We start from the raw sequence: 21344 nt of genomic DNA, 5'->3' as shown, positions 1-21344 counted from the left end.
TCTAAAAAACAATGAAATGGAAATTATAGAACTGAAAATAATATCCAAAATTTAAAAAGTCACTGAATGGACATAACAGCAGTTTGGAAATTAGAAGGGAGGAAAGAAGTCAACGAAGTATGAAGACAGATGAACAGAATAATCCAATCTGGAAAACAGAGGAAACAGACATTGGAAAAATAATGAACAGAGCCTTAGTGACCTGCTGAACAACTTCAGTCTAACCATGTGTAATTAGGGACCCATAAAGGGAAGAGAGAACGAGTCTGAATATAATACTTGAAGAAATAATGGCTGAAACTTCCCCAATTTGGTAAAAGACATAAATTTACAGATTCAAAATGGTCAAAATTCAAGCAGAATCATAAATACAAAGGAAATCACATCTAAATAATCAAACTGCTAAAAACCAATTAAATACAGGTCATGCAAGCAGCCAAAACAAACAAACAAACAAACAAAAACCCCAAAATACCACACTACAAACAGAGGACATTCATTTGAATGATCACCAACTCATCACAGGTCAAAACTGTTCTTAGGAAATACAAGTATTGAAATATTAAGGGGTAAAGAAGATTTATGTGTGTAAATTGCTCAAATAATTCACAAAAAGAAATAGAAAATGGTAAAGCAAAGGAAGTAAAATATTACTGGGGGAATCTGGAAGAGGATATATGGGAGTGCATTGAAGCATTCTTCTGACTTTTCTAGTATTTCCTAATTCTGTCAACTGATGGAATTTAGAAGCAGTAATGCCCAACAATGAACAATTAAGGCAACCAGGCCTTAATTTCTAAATATTCTCTAAAAAAAAAAAAAAAAATGTCAGGGATCCGTGAAGAAATAGCTGAATTGAGGGTTGGGGCAGGGAAAGTACAAACCTAGCCTGGAACACCTTATGTTGCCAGAAAAGGAAGTGCTCTAAAAATGAGGTGGGCAATGTTGAAAGAATACAGCAGCCAACTTGAAGGAGCTCTCAATCACCAATCTAGAAATAAACTGAGCAACAGAATGACTGTAATAGAATTATAGCCCACAGAATATCCTTGTGTCCTTACTGCTTGGATAAATAAATAAAGGTAAATAATAAAGGTACAGCTCTTCCTTACAGTAAAATTCCAATTTATGAATGTAGAAGGAAAGAGAGAAATAGAAAATCAACATCATGCAAACATCACAATATTGCTGCAGGAAAAAACTGCCAGTGGATGCTAAAATTAATAGCAAAGAAACCACACAACTTCCAAGTATCCTCTTCCACCAGCTATTACCAATTAAAAGTAAAACGTGGGGAGAGAAACCTGGCAGACACTTCAATTAAGTAACTAAGGTTAAAACCACTAGTAACATATGTATTAACATCTTACACCTCATATGATACACTGAAAAGGACCTATTTCTATGGTAGTCTTGACAAAAATACCTATCTGTATTATCAGAGTAAGGAAATAAGAAAAACAAATATGGAATGGTAGAGGCAAGGAAGAACTCTGGAAAGCTGAATCAGAAACTGGAGGTGTCAGTATGGACTCAATTTCTAAAACATATATGAGTATGAGCATGTGTGCATGCGCACACACACACACGTGCGCGCGCGTTCCCTTGCTCTGCCAGCTAAAAGGGCCTAAGATCAGTAATATCCCAGGAGCAATGAGCATCCCTAGTTCTCAGATCTAAATTTCTAAACACTAACACCCCCAAAAGGAACCAGGCTCCTTGGAGAAAATGCCTGATTCCAGGGGTCAGGAAGGGAAGTACAAAATTAGTCTGCAATTTCTTGTTTTACTAGAAGGTAAGGAAGTGCTCAAAAAATTTCAAGAGGACATAGGAACCAGATTTGATGGGGTTCCCCCAAGCCAAATCTCAGACAATTTAACATCAATATATGTAAGTGTAGTAACAAATTATAATGCATTGAATAAAACAGAAACCCATGAGTATATACTTAAAATACGGTCCCATGCATGGCAGATCAGAGAAAGATAACAGACACAAGAGGATGATTCCTTACAGTAAACAGAGATAGATAGATGATAGACAAGATATTCCTTACAGTAAAAGGTTGATATATGTGAAGCATGCAGCAGCACTAGAAGTGACTATTTTGCAGCCATCACAATAAAGACTGGTTTAGATAATTATCAAGTATTGTTAAATCAGGGGAGGAGGACAGGAGATGTTTGCCAAGGAGCAAAATACTTAAATCTTAAAGTATCTCCCCACAGACTGCTTATTAGTTACCACAGGGAAAACAACTATACAGTGACGACATAGAACAATACTTTGACCAGGTGATCAAAATTAACATCAACATTGATTTCCTCACATGTGATACTCTAACAAGGACAAATCACTTCTGTAGTATTTTGGCTGCGATACATAACCTCAATCTAATCATTAGAAAACACCAGACAAACCCAAATTGGAAGGCATTCTAATAAAACAAACACACACACACTGCTGACTATTTTCATTATGGAAAATTGATCTTCATGATAAACATTATCTGAAGGTAGAAATCATATCTTATCTTTGTATCTCCACCATCTATCACACTACCTGACAATTAGAAACTGAGCTTAACTAACATTAGTTGAATGCATAGTCCTTGCCTAGACTGTAAGATGCTAAGTCCCAAACAGTGTCTCTATTCCTGCTTCCAGCCCCAAGCACAGTGAAAACACAAAGTATAGTGCCTAGAATAATGAATTTTTAAACTAGGTAAACAAAATTTGTTCATAATTTATACAATATTCTACACTCTCATCTCAACCAAATTTTCAAAAGTAAACTTTTTTCAAAACTTTTAAACACTATATTAAAAAACCAGAGATTAGAAATTTAAAGACTCACTTCAAATATACAAATAGTTATACACGAACATTTAAAAGCTTTTTCTACAATAGGAAAACCACAAAAATAAGTTGAAGTAACAAGATTTATGGATACAAGCAGTTAGAACTCAACTTTATTGTTACAACCAATTTTTATTTACAGAATATAAATCTCTTCAAAAAGATACATTCCTTTATTTAATCAATGATAAAAGGCCTTATTAAACAGAAATAAAGCCTAAACATCACTTATATTTAAACAGAAATACAGATTCATTAAAAGTTTATGAACACATAGCAAAACTGCATTTTTATTTAAGCAGTTACATGAATGAGGCTGTTTTTAATTTTCTTCACTGGTAACCCCATTTTAACCAGAGAACAAATTTTACTTAAATTAACAGTAGTAAAAATGTAAAAATTAAATTTTAAACATGAAAAGAAGCAACAAAAAACAGGAAGTATCTTCATTACCAAACAGATTAACAAGTTCCCAGACACTCAGATACTTTCTGAGGCATATCAAAACACCTACATCAAACGTTGCATTCATTTGAGAGGTATCAATACATTTTCAGTGCTGAGACTATTTGTAGCACTTACAGTATTTACAGAGCAGCATTATACTACTATGGTTCACATTTGAGAAACATAAATTTAACCTTTATGTCACAATTTCCCAATTCAACATACAGCTAATGCAATGACAATTATTCATTTTGGTTTTTTCTTCTGAAACTGATAAGGACATTGTCATTTAAGAATATGTAATAATGCCAGGTCTTCTTTCTTAAAATAATGGTATATTTTAAAATCCAAATACTTCAAATCATGGAAACTTCACCCAGCTACACAAAGGCTCCTAAATACAGTAGAGTTTAAAAGTTTCCTTTTTGCAGATTCTACCAATTTATAATTACTTTAGTACATGTAAGTAACAGGAAACTTCTTCAGATTGTTGAACAATAAAAATTACACGGTGTCACTACATAATTTAAGTAGCACCACAGTACAACCATGCAAGTGCTCTCATTTCCTCCACTGCTTTGGGGGTCTTTCCCAGTTCACAGGAGCTAGTTTACACAGATACTATCAGGTCTTAATCTCTCAAAGTTCCTTTTGAAATTTAACTAATGGAACAATTCAAATCAGCCACCTTTTTCTTACCCTTCACTAACTAGTTCAAATGTAACATGTAATGTTTTCAATTTGTATAAACACCTTGTGTTTTGTTAAAATGATTTATGGTATTAATACCATTAATGGGCAAGGTGTAGACAAAAATATGCCTACATTTAGGGATTAAGAGTATTTTACAGAGCAATTTTTTCGTAACTAGAAAGCCATAGGATGCATAACGAACACAGATTTTAACTTGCTGTTTGATAACAGCAGTAGCATAGTAAGTGCATTAAGTATAGGAAAGAAGAGAAAGCAGATTTCAGGACAGAAACCTACTAAAAACTTGAATTCTGAATGCCTCAAAGTCAAAAGGGTATTTTCTATAAGCACTATATTATTTTTTCTATCCAAAGAGTTTAAATCTGTCCATTTCAAATTATGATCCAGAAAGGAAAATTTTAGTGTTAAAAACTGTTCAGAAAAGTCTAATTCATTGTGTAATATATCTTATTAATTTCAGTTTTCAAGTATTCAAGTAATGCAAACTCAAGCATTTTCTTTTATAGCAATACATTTATGGACTAAACTTCAAAGATGGGGAAAAATTCATTTAAAATAATCGTTACACTTTTCTGTCTGAAGACATCAAACCCAAGACATAACACTGTAATCTCACAAGTGATATGTAGCAGAAAAAAAAGGTGGTTCCATATAACTAATGTCTTTCGTTTAAAAAAGAAACAAAAACAAAAGAGATTGCCTTAATATGTAATTAAGTTTCCAGTCAAAGACATTCTAAAAATCTAATGAAGAAAATTCAGAGCAAATCAATTTTGAAATAAAGATAAAGCTGCTTTACCACATACTTATAATTCACTTTCCTTTGTGCATAAAAACTACTAGCATTTGCCTTTTGTGTAAAGTAGTGCAAGTTGCTGCCAATAACAAAACTCTCCTAGCATAAAGCATTGTTAACTTTGTCTATCAATTGAATGACTAATATTAAAAGCTTAAGTCTATATCACTTTGGAATGCAGTATAAAATGCTTATTAAAAGCAATTTAAAACAGAAATCAAACTGATAGTTTTCTCATTTACATTATGAAGGAATTCAAAAATGGTACAGAAAGCTTTGTGTAATGTAAAAAAGAAATATCCATATAACTTTAAAAGTGGAGGTTTTTAACTTAATTGAGAGTGTTTGGGGGGAATTTTTCCTTTAAATCTGGAAGGTTTCATAATAAATATATTTATGAAGTATGGAATTAGCAGTCATTAAAAGAGCACATACCTTTTCTGTGTTTTACAATCCCATAATGAACAACTTTATACTTAGAGAAGCCAACTGAGACATGCTTAAGTTGAACTAGGAGCTATTACTTATCATCTCCCTTGTATATGTGGGACTTAAGATTCACACTGAGATATATAAAGACTCAAAGGTTTTTTTTGTAGAAAAAGGTTAACAGCCTTGAAAACAGAAAAGGATAACACTTCAGTCTGCAATCATAAAATTATATTTTTAATTTGCTTTAGCTTAGAGTCATGACTCAAATAATGGAATTCTAACAATGTATTAATTTACTGCTTGCAGGAATCTAACCTCCAAAAACTAGTGGTCAACTAAAGTTTGAAAAAAAGTCATATTAGGCACTGAGAGGCTAAATAAATAAGTACTGACATTAACAAAAACTGACAAACCCTATTTCCAGTTCCTCTTGTTATCCCACTGTGCAGCCCGATTTGTTGGCTATTTCCAGTCTAAAACCAAAGAGCTGGATCATGACCTTACAGAAAAATGTCTACAAAAGGGAAAAGAATGCAAAACAATACACAATCTCATATGCAACATACAAGTCACACTAATTTACAAATTTTTATTTACACTGTTTTATATACATTCCAGGCAGACCTAGTTGATGAGTTTTGTGCTCATATTGATCTCAAATGATCATGTGAACAGTATGATTTACTACCACATCTCTTTAATTCCCAGAAAGTGGTGGTAGCATGGGGTCAGGAGGGGAAAAAATCAAGTATTACTGGTCAGTTAAGATCATACAAGTATGTAAGGAACAAAGGGAAAACAAACTGTGGAATTTTGCTTGCTAAAGCATCCAGGCCACTATGGTCTATTGACTAACACTGAGTATACATGAATGCCACTTCTCTAACAACCATTTTCATATTTACAAAATGAGCTTACTATCAGTTGAGTTATTAGGTAAGGCATTCAAGTTCCTTAGCTTAACATAAAAAGGCAAAAGACATCTCAGCAAGCCACAGGACAAATTTTAGAGGGATGTTTTCCCTTTAGAATCCCTTAAATGATCAATTAAAAGGGAAGCAAATTTTGAACCCTATTATTAGGCTGAAGCATGATCCCAAAAACCTGTACAGGAAGTGGGAACATCATAATACCCAAAATCTAGCCTAAAAGTGGGGGAAATATCTTAAATAGCTTATTTTGTTCCCAAGATTCATTGCCTAGGGCTAAAGTGAGAGCCTTTATTCCCCTTTACATTCACTTCTATATGAATCTCTCTGAACCACTTACAAGAGTATCACAGCTAGCAGCTAGGCACAATCTACCAGCAATGGCTCAGTGAATCTCTATTCAAAATAGTTTGAAGAATATGGAGTAAGGTAGAAAAATGATCTTCTCTCTTCCCACAGTTCTCCAAGATATATCTGCACTTTTAAGAAGTCGGAAAGCAAGAGTACTACATATTCTTCATTGTTCTAAGAAAATGTTCCAGCCCCAGATGAAATTCCACCAAAAACAATTTTTCAAGTTCACTCTAACATTATATAAAAAGCTATTCATTGTTTAATTGGTTCCTTTCATTTAGTTAATTAGGTAAAATTCTATTGATCCTACAGTAATATGGTTTATAAAAACAGAAGTGAACATTTGTAACATTGGGGAGGTAGAAAACAAATCTTGGTCTAACACTGTTAATATAGACACAAAACAGATTTTAAGATTCTATTCATGTAACTAGAATTTACCATTTTAAATGGCCTGTAAGTGTTTCTACTTACTTTATTAGCTTTAAACATCTTGAGATAATCCAAGTATTTTAAAGCACTTATCTGAGAATACAAGTCACTTGGAATAATACATCAGACTCCCCAGAAGATTTCTCAGAGGATTAATTTGTAGTTGCATATTCTGAATATGCAGATCCATTAAGCCAACTTTGTACATGGGCACTTATGTGACCAAAGTGCAAAGCTTGTCAGACTCATTTTCTAAGTAAAGTTAACCATGACTGCTCAACTCTACACAGCAGTCTTCAAAACTGGATGCTTGCTTATCTATCTCAAAGATCTAAGTTCCTTCCAAATAATAACTGCCATCCTCTCACTCTCAAACAGACAAAAACAAACAAACAAAATCAAAAGAAATCAAACCAAACAGAAGCCCTCCTACCAGGAGTATTTTTGCTTAATTCACATTGTTATATCAGATTTTAAGTGTACAAGATTCATGTTCTAAAGGTTCCTTATTTAATTCTTTTAACCATCTCAACTTATTTCTCTGAAACTATTGATACATTTATCAAGTAATCATTTGCTATCATTCTAAAGACATGGAGCCAGACTAAAACATTAAAACCACACTGTAAGGAATGAATCTGAAGAAGTAAAAAAGAATTAAACTAATGACATTTTCTTGTTCCCAAGTATGATAAGCATTCTGTCTTTGTTTCAAAAATTAACAATTGCTGTACTAGCTACTATTTAATAACAAACAAAATATACAACATCTCAATAAGTAAAACAAAATTTTTGGTTAGAAACAATTTGATATAGTAAAATTTTAAAAACAAACTGTAACTTAAATGACCATATATAGTATGTGAAAACATTATTTAATACAGATTTTGGTAACATAAAATCATCATATATCTATTCCAGGATTATATGGTAAATATTAATATTTATACTGCCAGACTATGTAGCAAGAGGGGAATTTAATTCTAAGATGTTCCCCCCAAAAAAATGCTTTCCAGTACTCCAGAAAGATGTACCACTAGCATAGACAGTGAATGTACTTCACTCTCCTAAACAGATATTTTTCTATGAACATCTTAATTTATCTAAACCAGTGTCTGGCATTCCAAGAGTAAATGATTCATTTAACTAACAGTGTGTCAAAATAAAAAGGTTACACTAAACACCTAAAATGTTTACTAAAATTAATGTTATTAAAGTAAAACTTAAAAGAAAATTTTCTCTGGAAAATTTTTGTTGCTTACACTCAACAAACAGATGAAACAGATGAAAACAGTCACAGAATTCATGTTAAATTTATAATAAATAATTAACATATAACATAGATTAAATTATCAAAGGATTAAACTGACATCTTTATACCTTTTTGCTGATTTAACAAACTTCTAACCCACCACATACTGAGAGCAGTAGGTGTATTTCTTAACATCATTCTATTTAAAAAATAAATTGGTTGTTTAGAAGCATAATTTGTAAAGCAAGATAACCAAATTAAAAGAATTTTAACATATATTGGCTTTTTGGAATTTCTTAAAATATCCACAAGCATTGTTCAGCTACTTAAGAATAATTAAATGTCTTCTTTACTCAGGCACCTTTAATGCAGTAACCTCAGGCTTCATCTTAAAGTATTGGTTAAAACGAACAATTGCATACCTATTGAGAAAAGAGAGTAACAACGTAATTACAGCTAAAAACCTTAATCCTTCGTTTATTTCCACCCACCCGTTCTAAACTGATTTTTTTTAAGTTTTTAAATTTTCAAGGGACATATTTTTAGTTTATTGCACCACCTACTGGACACTTTTCTAATACTGAAATCATTTAACAGATTATACCAGATTTCTTTGCAGACCAATTTATTAAATGTATGCAACCTCTGCAACATTTGACTAAAAATAATAACTACAATGTCCCCTATAAATTCTAAATGTAAATCCCAACAGTAGAGACAAATGTAATGCATACAGTAAAATTAAACTTACCCAAGGAAATCAAACTCAATAGTGGAGTATTTGGCTTGAATCAAAGCCCACAATCCCCAAAAGAAATGTGAAGCCTAAAAAAAGGGAAGAAAAATCAAGAATTATGATAATGCATTTCTTTGTAAAACAAATATTGAATTGTAAGTTTCTTCCTTTTTCATCAACTCCATGAACAATACTTTCTTGATGCTTTTTTAACACAAAGTATCTAAAACACAGGTAATACTGAAGTGTACAGTTATCTGGATGGCTATAGACCACTTTTGTCCACAAAAGAGGTTATAATAAATTATAATCACTAAAAAATAAATAGAGCCCAGTTCCTGTATCCTGCTTTGTGTGGGCAGAGTTTGGCACCAGCACTGATACATGTTGTTAGTTAAGTGTTTTTAATGGGTCATAATTGCTAACAGGATTTCCTATAAAATACATTACCAAAGGATTTTGTTTCTTAAAATATACACAAAAAGGAAAATCCAAATCTCAAAAATAAACCATATACTGAGACCTGAAGATGTTCAGGGGGTGACAAATTTCTGAAATCAATTTTTATTGACCCAACAATTCTGCGCAATCAACGATGATATAAAGTTACACAACTTGACTTATGTTGGAGAAAAATGAGTCTTAGGACGTAAAGAGTAAACAGATGACTGTATAATTAGGAGCTGCACAATAATTTTGTATGTGTGCTTTACAATCTATTTTCATTTAAACACGATATTTTAAGATTCTGAGGGAGGAACCAAGATGGTGCAGTAGAATGACATGCTCTCACTCCCTCTTGTGAGAACACCAGAATCACAACTAGCTGCTGGACAATCACTGACAGGAAGAAACTGGAACTCACCAAAAAAGATACCCCATATCCAAAGACAAAGGAGAAGCCACAATGAGACGGTAGGAGGGGTGCAATCACAGTAAAATCAAATCCCATAACTGCACGGTGGGTGACTCACAGACTGGAGAACACTTATACCACAGAAGTCCACCCACTGGCATGAAGGTTCTGAGCCCCACGTCAGGCTTCCCAACCTAGGGGTCCAGCAATGGGAGGAAGAACTCTTAGAGAATCAGACTTTAGAAGGCTAGAGGGATTTAATTGCAGGACTTCAACAGGACCGGGGGAAACAGAGACTCCACTCTTGGAGGGCACACACAAAGTAGTGTGCGCCTCGGGACCCAGGGGAAGGAGCAGTGACCCCAGGGGAGACTGAACCAGACCTACCTGCTAGTGTTGGAGGGTCTCCTGCAGAGGCGGGGGGTGGCTCTGTTTCACTGGGGGATGGGGACAATGGCAGCAGAAGTTCTGAAAGAACTCCTTGGTGTGTGCCCTCCCAGAGTCTGTCATTAAGCCCCACCAAAGAGCCCAGGTAGGCCCCAGTATTGGGTTGCCTCAGGCCAAACAACCAGCAGGGAGGGAACCCAGCCCCACCCATCAGCAGTCAAGCAGATTAAAGTTTTACTGAGCTCTGCCCACCAGAGCAACAGTCAGCTCTACCCACCACCAGTCCCTCCCATCAGACTTACACAAGGCTCTTAGACAGCCTCATCCACCAGAGGGTAGACAGCAGAAGAAAGAAGAACTACAATCCTGCAGCCTGTGGAACAAAAACCACATTCACAAAAAGACAGACAAGATGAAAAGGCACAGGACTATGTACCAGACGAAGAAACAAGATAAAACCCCAGTAAAACAACTAAATGAAGTGGAGATAGGAAACCTTCCAGAAAAACAATTCAGAATGATAGTGTAGATGATCCATGACCTCAGAAAAAGAATGGAGGCAAAGATCGAGAAGATGCAAGAAATGTTTAACAAAGACCTAGAAGAATTAAAGAACAAACAAACAGAGATGAACAATACAATAAGTGAAATGAAAACTACACTAGAAGGAATCAATAGCAGAATAACTGAGGCAGAAGAACGGATAGGCGACCTGGAAGACAGAATGCTGGAATTCACTGCTGCGGAACAGAATAAAGAAAAAAGAATGAAAAGAAATGAAGACAGCCTAAGAGACCCCTGGGACAACATTAAACACAACAACATTCGCATTATAGGGGTCCCAGAAGGAGAAGAGAGAGAGAAAGGACCCAAGATAATATTTGAAGACATTATAGTCGAAAACTTCCCTAACATGGGAAGGGAAATAGCCACCCAAGTCCAGGAAGTGCAGCGAGTCCCATACAGGATAAACCCAAGGAGAAACATGCCAAGACACATAGTAATCAAATTGGCAAAAATTCAAGACAAAGGAAAATTATTTAAAGCAGCAAGGGAAAAATGACAAATATCATACAAGGGAACTCCCATAAGGTTAATAGCTGATTTCTCAGCAGAAACTCTACAAGCCAGAAGGGAGTGGCATGATATACTTAAATGGATGAAAGGGAAGAGCCTACAACGAAGATTACTCTAGCCAGCAAGGATCTCATTCAGATTCTATGGAGAAATCAAAAGCTTTACAGATAAGCAAAAGCTAAGAGAATTCAGCACCACCAAACCAGCTCTACAACAAATGCTAAAGGAACTTCTCTAAGTGGGAAACACAAGAGGAGAAAAAGACCTACAGAAACAAACCCAAAACAATTAAGAAAATGGTCCTAGGAACATACATATCGATAATTACCTTAAACATAAATGGATTAAATGCTCCAACCAAAAGACACAGGCTTGCTGAATGAATACAAAAACAAGACCCGTATATATGCTGTCTACAAGAGACCCACTTCAGACCTAGGGACACATCCAGACTGAAAGCAAGGGAATGGAAAAAGATATTCCATGCAAATGGAAATCAAAAGAAAGCTGGAGTAGCAATACTCATATCAGATAAAATAGACTTTAAAATAATGTTACAAGAGACAAGGAAGGACACTACATAATGATCAAGGAATCAATCAAAGAAGAAGATATAACAATTATAAATATATATGCACCCAACATAGGAGCACCTCAATATATAAGGCAACTGCTAACAGCTCTAAAAGAGAAAATCGACAGTAACACAATAATAGTGGGGGACTTTAACACCTCACTTACAACAATGGACACATCATCCAAAATGAAAATAAATAAGGAAACAGAAGCTTTAAATGACACAACAGACCAGATAGATTTAACTGATATTTATAGGACATTCCATCCAAAAACAGCAGATTACACTTTCTTCTCAAGTGCCCAGGGAACGTTCTCCAGGATAGATCACATCCTGGGTCACAAATCAAGCCTTAGTAAATTTAAGAAAATTGACATCATATCAAGCATCTTTTCTGACCACAACACTATGAGATTAGAAATGAATTACAGGGAAAAACACATAAAAAAACGCAAACACATGGAGGCTAAACAATATGTTACTAAATAATCAAGATATAACTGAAGAAATCAAAGAGGAAATAAAAAATACCTAGAGACAAATGACAATGAAAACACAGCGATCCAAAACCTTTGGGATGCAGCAAAAGCAGTTCTAAGAGGGAAGTTTATAGCTATACAAGCCTACCTCAAGAAACAAGAAAAATATCAAATAAACAATCTAACCTTACACCTAAAGGAACTAGAGAAAGAAGAACAAACAAAACCCAAAGTTAGCAGAAGGAAAGAAATCATAAAGATCAGAGCAGACATAAATGAAATACAAACAAAGAAAACATAGGAAAGATCAATAAAACTAAAAGCTGGTTCTTTGAGAAGTTAAACAAAATTGATAAACCATTAGCCAGACTCATCAAGAAAAAGAGGGAGAGGACTCAAATCAATAAAATCAGAAATGAAAAAGAAGTTACAAAGGACACCACAGAAATACAAAGCATCCTAAGAGATTACTAAAGGCAACTCTATGCCAATAAAATGGACAACCTGGAAGAAATAGATGAATTCTTAGAAAGGTATAACCTTCCAAGACTGAACCAGGAAGAAATAGAAAATATGAACCAACCAATCACAAGTAATGAAATTGAAACTGTGATTAAAAATCTTCCAACAACAAAAGTCCAGGACCAGATGGCTTCACAGCTGAATTCTATCAAACATTTAGAGAACAGCAAACACCCATCCTTCTCAAGCTCTCCCAAAAAACTGCAGAGGAAGATACACTCCCAAACTCATTCTATGGGGCCACCCCCTGATATGAAAACCAGACAAAGATACTACAAAAAAGGAAAATTACAGACCAATATCACTGATGAATATAGATGCAAAAATCCTCAGCAAAATACTAGCAAACAGAATCCAACAACACATTAAAAGGATCATACACCATGATCAAGTGGAATTTATCCCAGGGATGCAAGGATTCTTCAATATATGCAAATCAATCAATATGATACACTATATTTACAAACTGAAGAATAAAAACCATATGATCATCTCAACAAATGCAGAAAAAGCTTTTGACAAAATTCAACACCCATTTATGATAAAAACTCTCCAGAAAGTGGGCATAGGGGGAACCTACCTCAACATAATAAAGGCCATATACGACAAACCCACCACAAACATCATTCTCAATGGTGAAAAACTGAAAGCATTTTCTCTAAGATCAGGAACTGGACAAGGATGTCCACTCTCGACACTATTATTCAACATAGTTTTGGACATCCTAGCCACAGCAATCAGAGAAGAAAAAGAAATAAAAGGGATACAAATTGGAAAAGAAGAAGTAAAACTGTCACTGTTAATAGATTACATGATACTATAGAGAATCCTAAAAATGCCACCAGAAAACTACTAGAGCTAATCAATGAATTTGGTAAAGCTGCAGGATACAAAATTAATGCACAGAAATCTCCTGCATTCTTATACACTAATGATGAAAAATCTGAAAGAAAAATTAAGGAAACACTCCCATTTACCACTGCAACAAAAAGAATGAAATACCTAGGAATAAACCTACCTAAGGAGACAAAAGACCTGTATGTATAAAACTATAAGACACTGAGGAAAGAAATTAAAGATGATACAAATAGATGGAGAGATATACCATGTTCTTGGATTGGAAGAATCAACATTGTGAAAATAACTCTACTACCCAAAGCAATCTACAGATTCAATGCAATCCCTATCAAATTACCAATGGCATTTTTTACAGAACTAGAACAAAAAATCTGAAAATTTGTATGGAGACACAAAAGACCCCGAATAGCCAAAGCAGTCTTGAGGGAAAAAAGCGGAGCTGGAGGAATCAGACTCCCTAACTTCAGACTATACTACAAAGCTACAGTAATCAAGACAATATGGTACTGGCACAAAAACAGAAACATAGATCAATGGAACAAGATAGAAAGCTCAGAGATAAACCCACGCACCTATGGTCAACTAATCGATGACAAAGGAGGCAAGGATATACAATGGAGAAAAGACAGTCTCTTCAATAAGTGGTGCTGGGAAAACTGGACAGCTACATGTAAAAGAATGAAATTAGAACACTCCCTGACACGATACACAAAAATAAACTCAAAATGGATTCAGGACCTAAATGTAAGACCAGACACTATAAAACTCTTAGAGGAAAACATAGGAAGAACACTCTTTGACATAAATGACAGCAAGATCTTTTCTGATCCACCTCCTAGAGTAATGGAAATAAAAACAAAAATGAACAAATGGAACCTAATGAAACTTCAAAGCTTTTGCACAGCAAAGGAAACCATAAACAAGACGAAAAGACAACCCTCAGAATGGGAGAAAATATTTGCAAATGAATCAATGGACAAAGGATTAATCTCCGAAATATATAAACAGCTCATTCAGCTCAATATTAAAGAAACAGTCAACCCAATCCAAAAATGGGCAGAAGACCTAAATAGACATTTCTCCAAAGAAGACATACAGATGGCCGAGAAGCACATGAAAAGCTGCTCAACGTCACTAATTATTAGAGAAATGCAAATCAAAACTACAATGAGGTATCACCTCACACCAGTTAGAAAGGGCATCATGAGAAAATCTACAAACAACGAATGCTGGAGAGGGTGTGGAGAAAAGGGAACCCTCTTGCACTGTTGGTGCAAGAATGTTGATGGGAATGTAAATTGATACAACCACTATGGAGAACAGTATGGAGGTTCATTAAAAAACTAAAAATAGAATTACCATATGATCCAGCAATCCCACTACTGGGCATATATCCAGAGAAAACCACAATTCAAAAAGGCACATGCGGGCTTCCCTGGTGGTGCAGTGGTTTAGAGTCCTCCTGCTGATGCAGGGGACACGGGTTCGTGCCCCGGTCCGGGAAGATCCCACATGCCACGGAGCAGGTAGGCCCGTGAGCCATGGCCGCTGAGCCTGCGCGTCTGGAGCCTGTGCTCCGCAACGGGAGAGGCCACAACAGTGAGAGGCCCGCGTACTGCAAAAAAAAAACAAAAACAAAAAGACACATGCACCCCAATGTTCATTGCAGCACTATTTACAATAGCCAGGTCAGGGAAGCAACCTAAATGCCCACTGACAAACGAATGGATAAAGAAGTTGTGGTACACATACACAATGGAATATTACTCAGCCATAAAGAGGAACGAAACTGAGTCATTTGTTAAGACATGGATGGATCTAGAGACTGTCATACAGAGTGAAGTAAGTCAGAAAGAGAAAAACAAATATCGTATATTAACGCATATATGTGGAATGTAAAAAAATGGTACAGATGAACCGGTTTGCAGGGCAGAAGTTGAGACACAGATGTAGAGAACAAACATATGGACACCAAGTGGGGAAAGTGGCGTGGGGGGGATGGTGGTGTGATGAATTGGGCGATTGGGATTGACATGTATACACTGATGTGTATAAAATGGATAACTAACAAGAACCTGCTGTATAAAAAAATAAATTAAATTAAATTAAAAGAAGAAAAGGAAGCAGACTCACAGATAAAAGGAACAAACTAGTGGTTACCACTTGTGGGGATGGGCAATATAGGGGTGGGGGAAAAAAGGGTTATCATAGGGTTATATGAAGTCACGTGTGTGAAACTTTTGGAAATTGTAAAGCACTACAAAATTTTTTAAATCTTTCATTCAATAAAAAATTATGTACAATTAAAAAGAAAATCTGGCAGTGTTTTGGTCAGTTCAGTAAAGCTACACAGAAAAGACTGCCAAGCATATGCTGGCTCCTAGTTTTTATGCCTTTTGTGGTTCAGATGCATTTCTTTCATTCTGATTACTTAGGAAAAGTTATCTCCAGCTTGCTTTTTCCCATTATTTTCTGTCTACTTTACTGTCTTCAATTTATCTTGTTTAATGACAGATTTTTAAAGCAGTTGGTATTTTACTTTTTTAGTCATCATTCTTTTTATATCCCTACTTATTACATCTTATTAGAAAACCTATTTTGTTCTGTGTTTCAGTTTTTTCTGCTACATATTTATGAGACTTCCAATTGGCTTTCTCTTTGAAAGCATTAAACAGAATATTGGTATAAATTATATTGTACATACAAGCAAAAATAAAATAGTTGCATGTGTACTTTTTTAACATTTACATAGATAGATACTTGGCTTACATTTATCTCTACCTATGCATCTTTTGATTAGCTATAATCCACATCCAAATATTTAGACTATCTGTTCTCATATATTGAAAATGGATTGATCTATATTTTTCCCTACTGGAATCGTACCTTACTATATATCCAGCTTTAATTTTCATATCTTCCTATAGTGGTCAGGTTCTACTAAGTTTTACCATTGCATTGTACTCCTTAGCTTTTCTAGGCTGGGACTACACAACACTGCATTAAACAGAGTTAAATATTTGATAATCTAAAAAAAAAAAAAGTTTCTGATAACACTAAGACTTCACTTCCCAAGAAATACTCTATTCTAACTAGAAATACTATAACTAGAAAAAAATTACTTGGTGTGTGGTTGTAAGCAACTTAATTAACCCCTCTGTACGTCTGTTCTCTCATCTGTAAAATGCAAGTGAGATATTATAATTTATAATAAGATATAGACATTTGATCTTCATTCACTGTTCCTGGCTCATAGCTCCTTGGACTTTCCTAAGCATAGAGCAACTGGAAGCATCTTTTGTTACAATATTTGGTCTTTTGTCATTGGTTCCTGAAATAGTTCCACAGCTATAATGTGAAAGGAATGTCTTTGTTATTCTTAACAAGACCCTTTCAACCACATGTTAATGAGGTATCTTTTGGAAAGCCCCTAAACTTGAGGGCTGGTTGCCAGGGGAACTAACCACGTGATTAGAAGGTTGGAACTTTCCGCCCCACCACCTCCAGACTTCCAGGGAGGGAAGAGGGAATGAAAACTGAGATGGCCAGTGGTTTAATCAATCTTGCTTTGGTAATGAAGCGTCCACTAAAACCTAAAAGGAAGGAGTTTGGAGAGCTTCCATATTTCGTGAACCAGATGACCTACGCACATGTTGGGAGGGTGGTACACCCGAAACTCCACAGGAACGTAAGTTCCTACACCCAGGACACTTCCAGACCTCACCGTACTATACCTCTTCATCCAACTGTTCTTTTGTATCCCTATAATATCCTTTATGATAAACTGGTAAACAAATGTAAACGTTTCTTTGAGTTCTGTGAGCCACTCTAGCAAATTAATAGGCCCCAAGGAGGGAGTTGTGGAAGCCTCCCATTTAAAGCCAGTGGACTTGCGAGTGGCATCTAAAGGGGCAAGGGGGCAGTCTTGTGGGACTGAACCTTTAACCTATGGAATCTGACACTTATCTCCAGGTAGATAGTGTCAGACCTGAGTTAAATTTGTAGGACACCCAATCACTGCCTACTGAGAACTAGAGAACTGATTGGTGTGTGGAAAAAAAATCACATCGGAGCAGCTGGCATACAACAAACGTTCAATAAAATGTTAATTATTAATTATATGAAACCAGAATGACAAAAATGATGAAGATTTTTTAAAATGGTCTTCTTTCTGTCTAAGGAAGTGTCTCAGGTATTGAAAAGTGATTTATGAGATGAGATGCCTTCCTTCTTTTGAAAGTCTAAATCAGTGGTTCTCAAAGTGGTCCATGAATCCATGGAAGACTCTGAGGCCCAAAACTATTTTCATAATAATACTAATATGTTACTTGTCTTTTCGACTATGTTTACATTTGCAATGATGAAAAAGCAATACTGGGTGAAGCTCCTGGTACCTTAACGTAAGTCAAGGCAGTGGTACCAAAATGAATTAGTATAGTAGTCTTATTCTTCACCACCACCACACACTCACAGTACAAATCCAGTCTCACTAAAGAATGTCCTTTAATAGTTAAAGTCCTTTAACTATTAATTTTATTAAATCTCCACCCCTGAGTACATGATATTCTGATATTCTGTGGGATGATATAGGAAGTACAAATAAAGCATGTCTGATGCATACCCAAAGCATGAAGGCTGTCTCAAGGAAAACCACATATGACTGAGTTGTGACCTAAACTTGCACATTTTTAATGGAACGTCATTTTTACTTGAAGAACAACTGACATATGAACTAGAGTTATTAGACTTGGGTATTTGGCAGACATTTCTCAAATATAAAAAAGAGAACTTGTCATTTCAATGAGAATAAATGACAGTATTTGTTGCCAATGACAGACTTTGACTATTCAACATAAAATTGGAACTTTGGAAAATCTGTATTCAACTCTGTGAGCTTATCAGCTTCTCAATAAAGTACTAAAACTCTTCTGATACTGGTGGTGATATCAATAAATGTGATTTTTTAAATATCATATAATGAGATGTATCAACTTTTAGAAGATCTATACAGCTCAATAAATCCATATTTTCCAAATAACTAATGAATGACATTCAAATTACAAAATCACACATTGGTAAAAGAACCATTCAAAGTGCAAGATAAACTAATGGAGTTTCATGTAATAGAATACAAAAGTTAACTTATGTGTTCAGATTGAACATTACAATTAACCTTTAAGAAACTATCACTTGCTGAGTTTTGGTGAAGCATCAAAAAAGAATATCCACAATTCCCTGAAAAGGCAAAACACTCCTCTTTTCCAACAACCCTATGTGTGCGAAACAGGACTATCTTCATATACTTCAACCAAAACAATACATTGTAAGAGATGAAATGCAGGAGCAAACATGAGAATACAGCTTTTGTTATGCCAGACATTACAGAGGTTTGCAAAAGTAAAAAATTATGTCATCCTTCTCACTGAAGTGTTTTTTGATTTGGAAAATAGCTATTTTTCATTTTTAAAATGCTGTTTATGTTAACATGAGTTTTTTAAAAAAACATGTATTTAATAAATATTTTGAATTTGTTTTAATTTCCAAGATGGTAAATACTGATAATTAAACCATATAAACAAAATCTCGTAGAGGTCTTCAAAAAAGTTTTTGAAGAGTAAAATAAGGTACTGAGACCAGAAAGTTTGAGAACCACTAGTCTTAATCACCTCAGCATATTCTAATGATATAAAAATCATCTGCAAGTGGTATCATAATCTCTTCCTATTAGGTGGGTTCTGTAGTAGAAAAGACTAAAATCAGGGGACATTCTACACCTAAAAATAACATAACATTCTACACCTAAAAATAGCAGTGCTGGCAAATGTATTTCTCAATTTTATTCATATAGTAATGGAAAATAACTAAATAATTCTAAACTAGAGAAGCATTATACATAAAACTTCACTTTTTTGGTAGGTAACACCTTTTATAGGGTGAAAAATTAAAAATTTATATGTAACATTAGACTCATGAACAGATAAAAGGGGAAGTGAGGAAATAGCCCATTTGTCATTTTGCATTCTCCAAAATGGCAAAGAGAGAATATTTAAGTACAAATAATATAATAATCTGTGATTCTATGATTTACTAATACTACTTCTCTCAGATTTGGAAGTTATGGATATGTAAGTCTATCAAAGGGTATTTTAATTCCTAGGCTACCCACATCTGTTGCAAAGAAAAATTAAAAGCTTTATATGGTGAACAAATAACTAAAATGAATCCTCAAACTGTTTCCTGAAAACCTCAATATAACTTTAATATTTTACTTAGAAAGAATCTGAAGTCTGCCAACAATGTGTCTAAAAACTCCTCAAAGCTTAAAAAACCCCTGTATTCCCTATTTGGTTTTGTAATGCAAATACCTACTTTTGTTTGTCATCTCCTCAACATTAATTAATTATAGTAAACAATTAATTAGAAGTGAAATCTTTTAATACTGAGGAAGTCTGATCATACCATTTACTGAACATTTATTTATTTAGAACATTACCAAACATTTGCCAAACATTTATTTACCAAACAATAAACATTTACCAAACATTTATTTATTTAGAACAGCTACACCTTGATCTTATTCAAACCTCTTTTCCTCCCTTATCAAAACAGCTTTATAATGTATGTATGTGCTGTCTTCTTCATGACAAGTGATCAAGGAAAGAGGAGGAAACAGTATTTAAGACACATCCATAAGGAACAAGAGGAACTTGCCAGAGAATACAGGGAAAAGGGCATTCTAGGTAGAAAGGAATAATCTATACAAAAGCATACAGGCTTAAAACACCCTGGAGTGTTTAGAAAACAAGATGACTCTGCCAGAGAGGAGGTGGTAGGTGAGAAATTTAGTGGGAAATAAGACAATTTGTAGATGCTATCATTTGGATTTCATTCTGTAAGTCACAGGGAGTCATAAAGTAGGAAAGTGACACAATCAGATTCATAAATTAGATTCTAGTTATTAGAAAGAGCACTTTTAAAATATACAGTGTGAATTACAGACAGAAAAAACCTGCAGGTAAAGAGACCAGTAAAGACTAACATAGGTGAGAGACAAAGGCCTTAATCAAAGGTCATGCAATTAAGGAGAAAGGGTTGGAATTGACAGAATTTTAGAATAGAATCTGAAAATAGAAAAAATGTGAGAAGAAGAGGAACACATGAAAAAAAATTCCTTCTTTCCTGATTTCAGAATACAGCAACAGAATGGACAGCATTTTAATTAAGTCAAGATAGTACAATAAAGAATAAAGAATGGGACAGAGGATAGGATGCAGAAAATAAAATTCAAGTTTGGACACCTTGTGGTCAAATACTAATGGGACCCTGGATAGATACAGTCAGTACTGATCTGGAGCCTGTCAGTGGGATCATTAACAGAAAGGGCAATAAAAGTCATGGGACTAGATCACCCAATAGAAGTATATAAAGTGGGGAACTCCCCAGCAGTCCAGTGGTTAGGACTCCATGCTCTCACTGCTGAGGGTCTGGGTTCAATCCCTGGTCAGGGAACTAAGATCCCACGAGCCGTGTGGCACGGCCAAAAAAAAAAAGTATATAATGTACATAAAATGAAAGGAGGGAAGCCCAAAATCCGAACACTAGGAAACACTAGCATGTAAGAGGGTTGGAGGAAGAGTA

General features: G+C 34.9%; 1 protein-coding gene across 1 annotated transcript in view; it reads right to left on the bottom strand.

The window, feature by feature from the left end:
- Nucleotides 1-2941: 2941 nt before the first annotated feature.
- Nucleotides 2942-21344, bottom strand: part of ETNK1 (ethanolamine kinase 1) — a 68545-nt gene continuing 50142 nt past the window's right edge. The window contains exons 7-8 of the mRNA XM_067695912.1: nucleotides 8966-9039; nucleotides 2942-8636 (exon numbers count right to left, since the gene is read on the bottom strand). Of these exons, the coding sequence (XP_067552013.1) occupies nucleotides 8564-8636; nucleotides 8966-9039 (147 nt within the window). The 3' untranslated portion in view covers nucleotides 2942-8563. The remainder of the gene's footprint in view (nucleotides 8637-8965; nucleotides 9040-21344) is intronic.

Source organism: Pseudorca crassidens, chromosome 11 (assembly GCF_039906515.1).
Source record: "Pseudorca crassidens isolate mPseCra1 chromosome 11, mPseCra1.hap1, whole genome shotgun sequence".
NCBI classification, from domain to species: domain Eukaryota; kingdom Metazoa; phylum Chordata; class Mammalia; order Artiodactyla; family Delphinidae; genus Pseudorca; species Pseudorca crassidens.
This window is presented reverse-complemented; position numbering and strand designations above follow the sequence as displayed.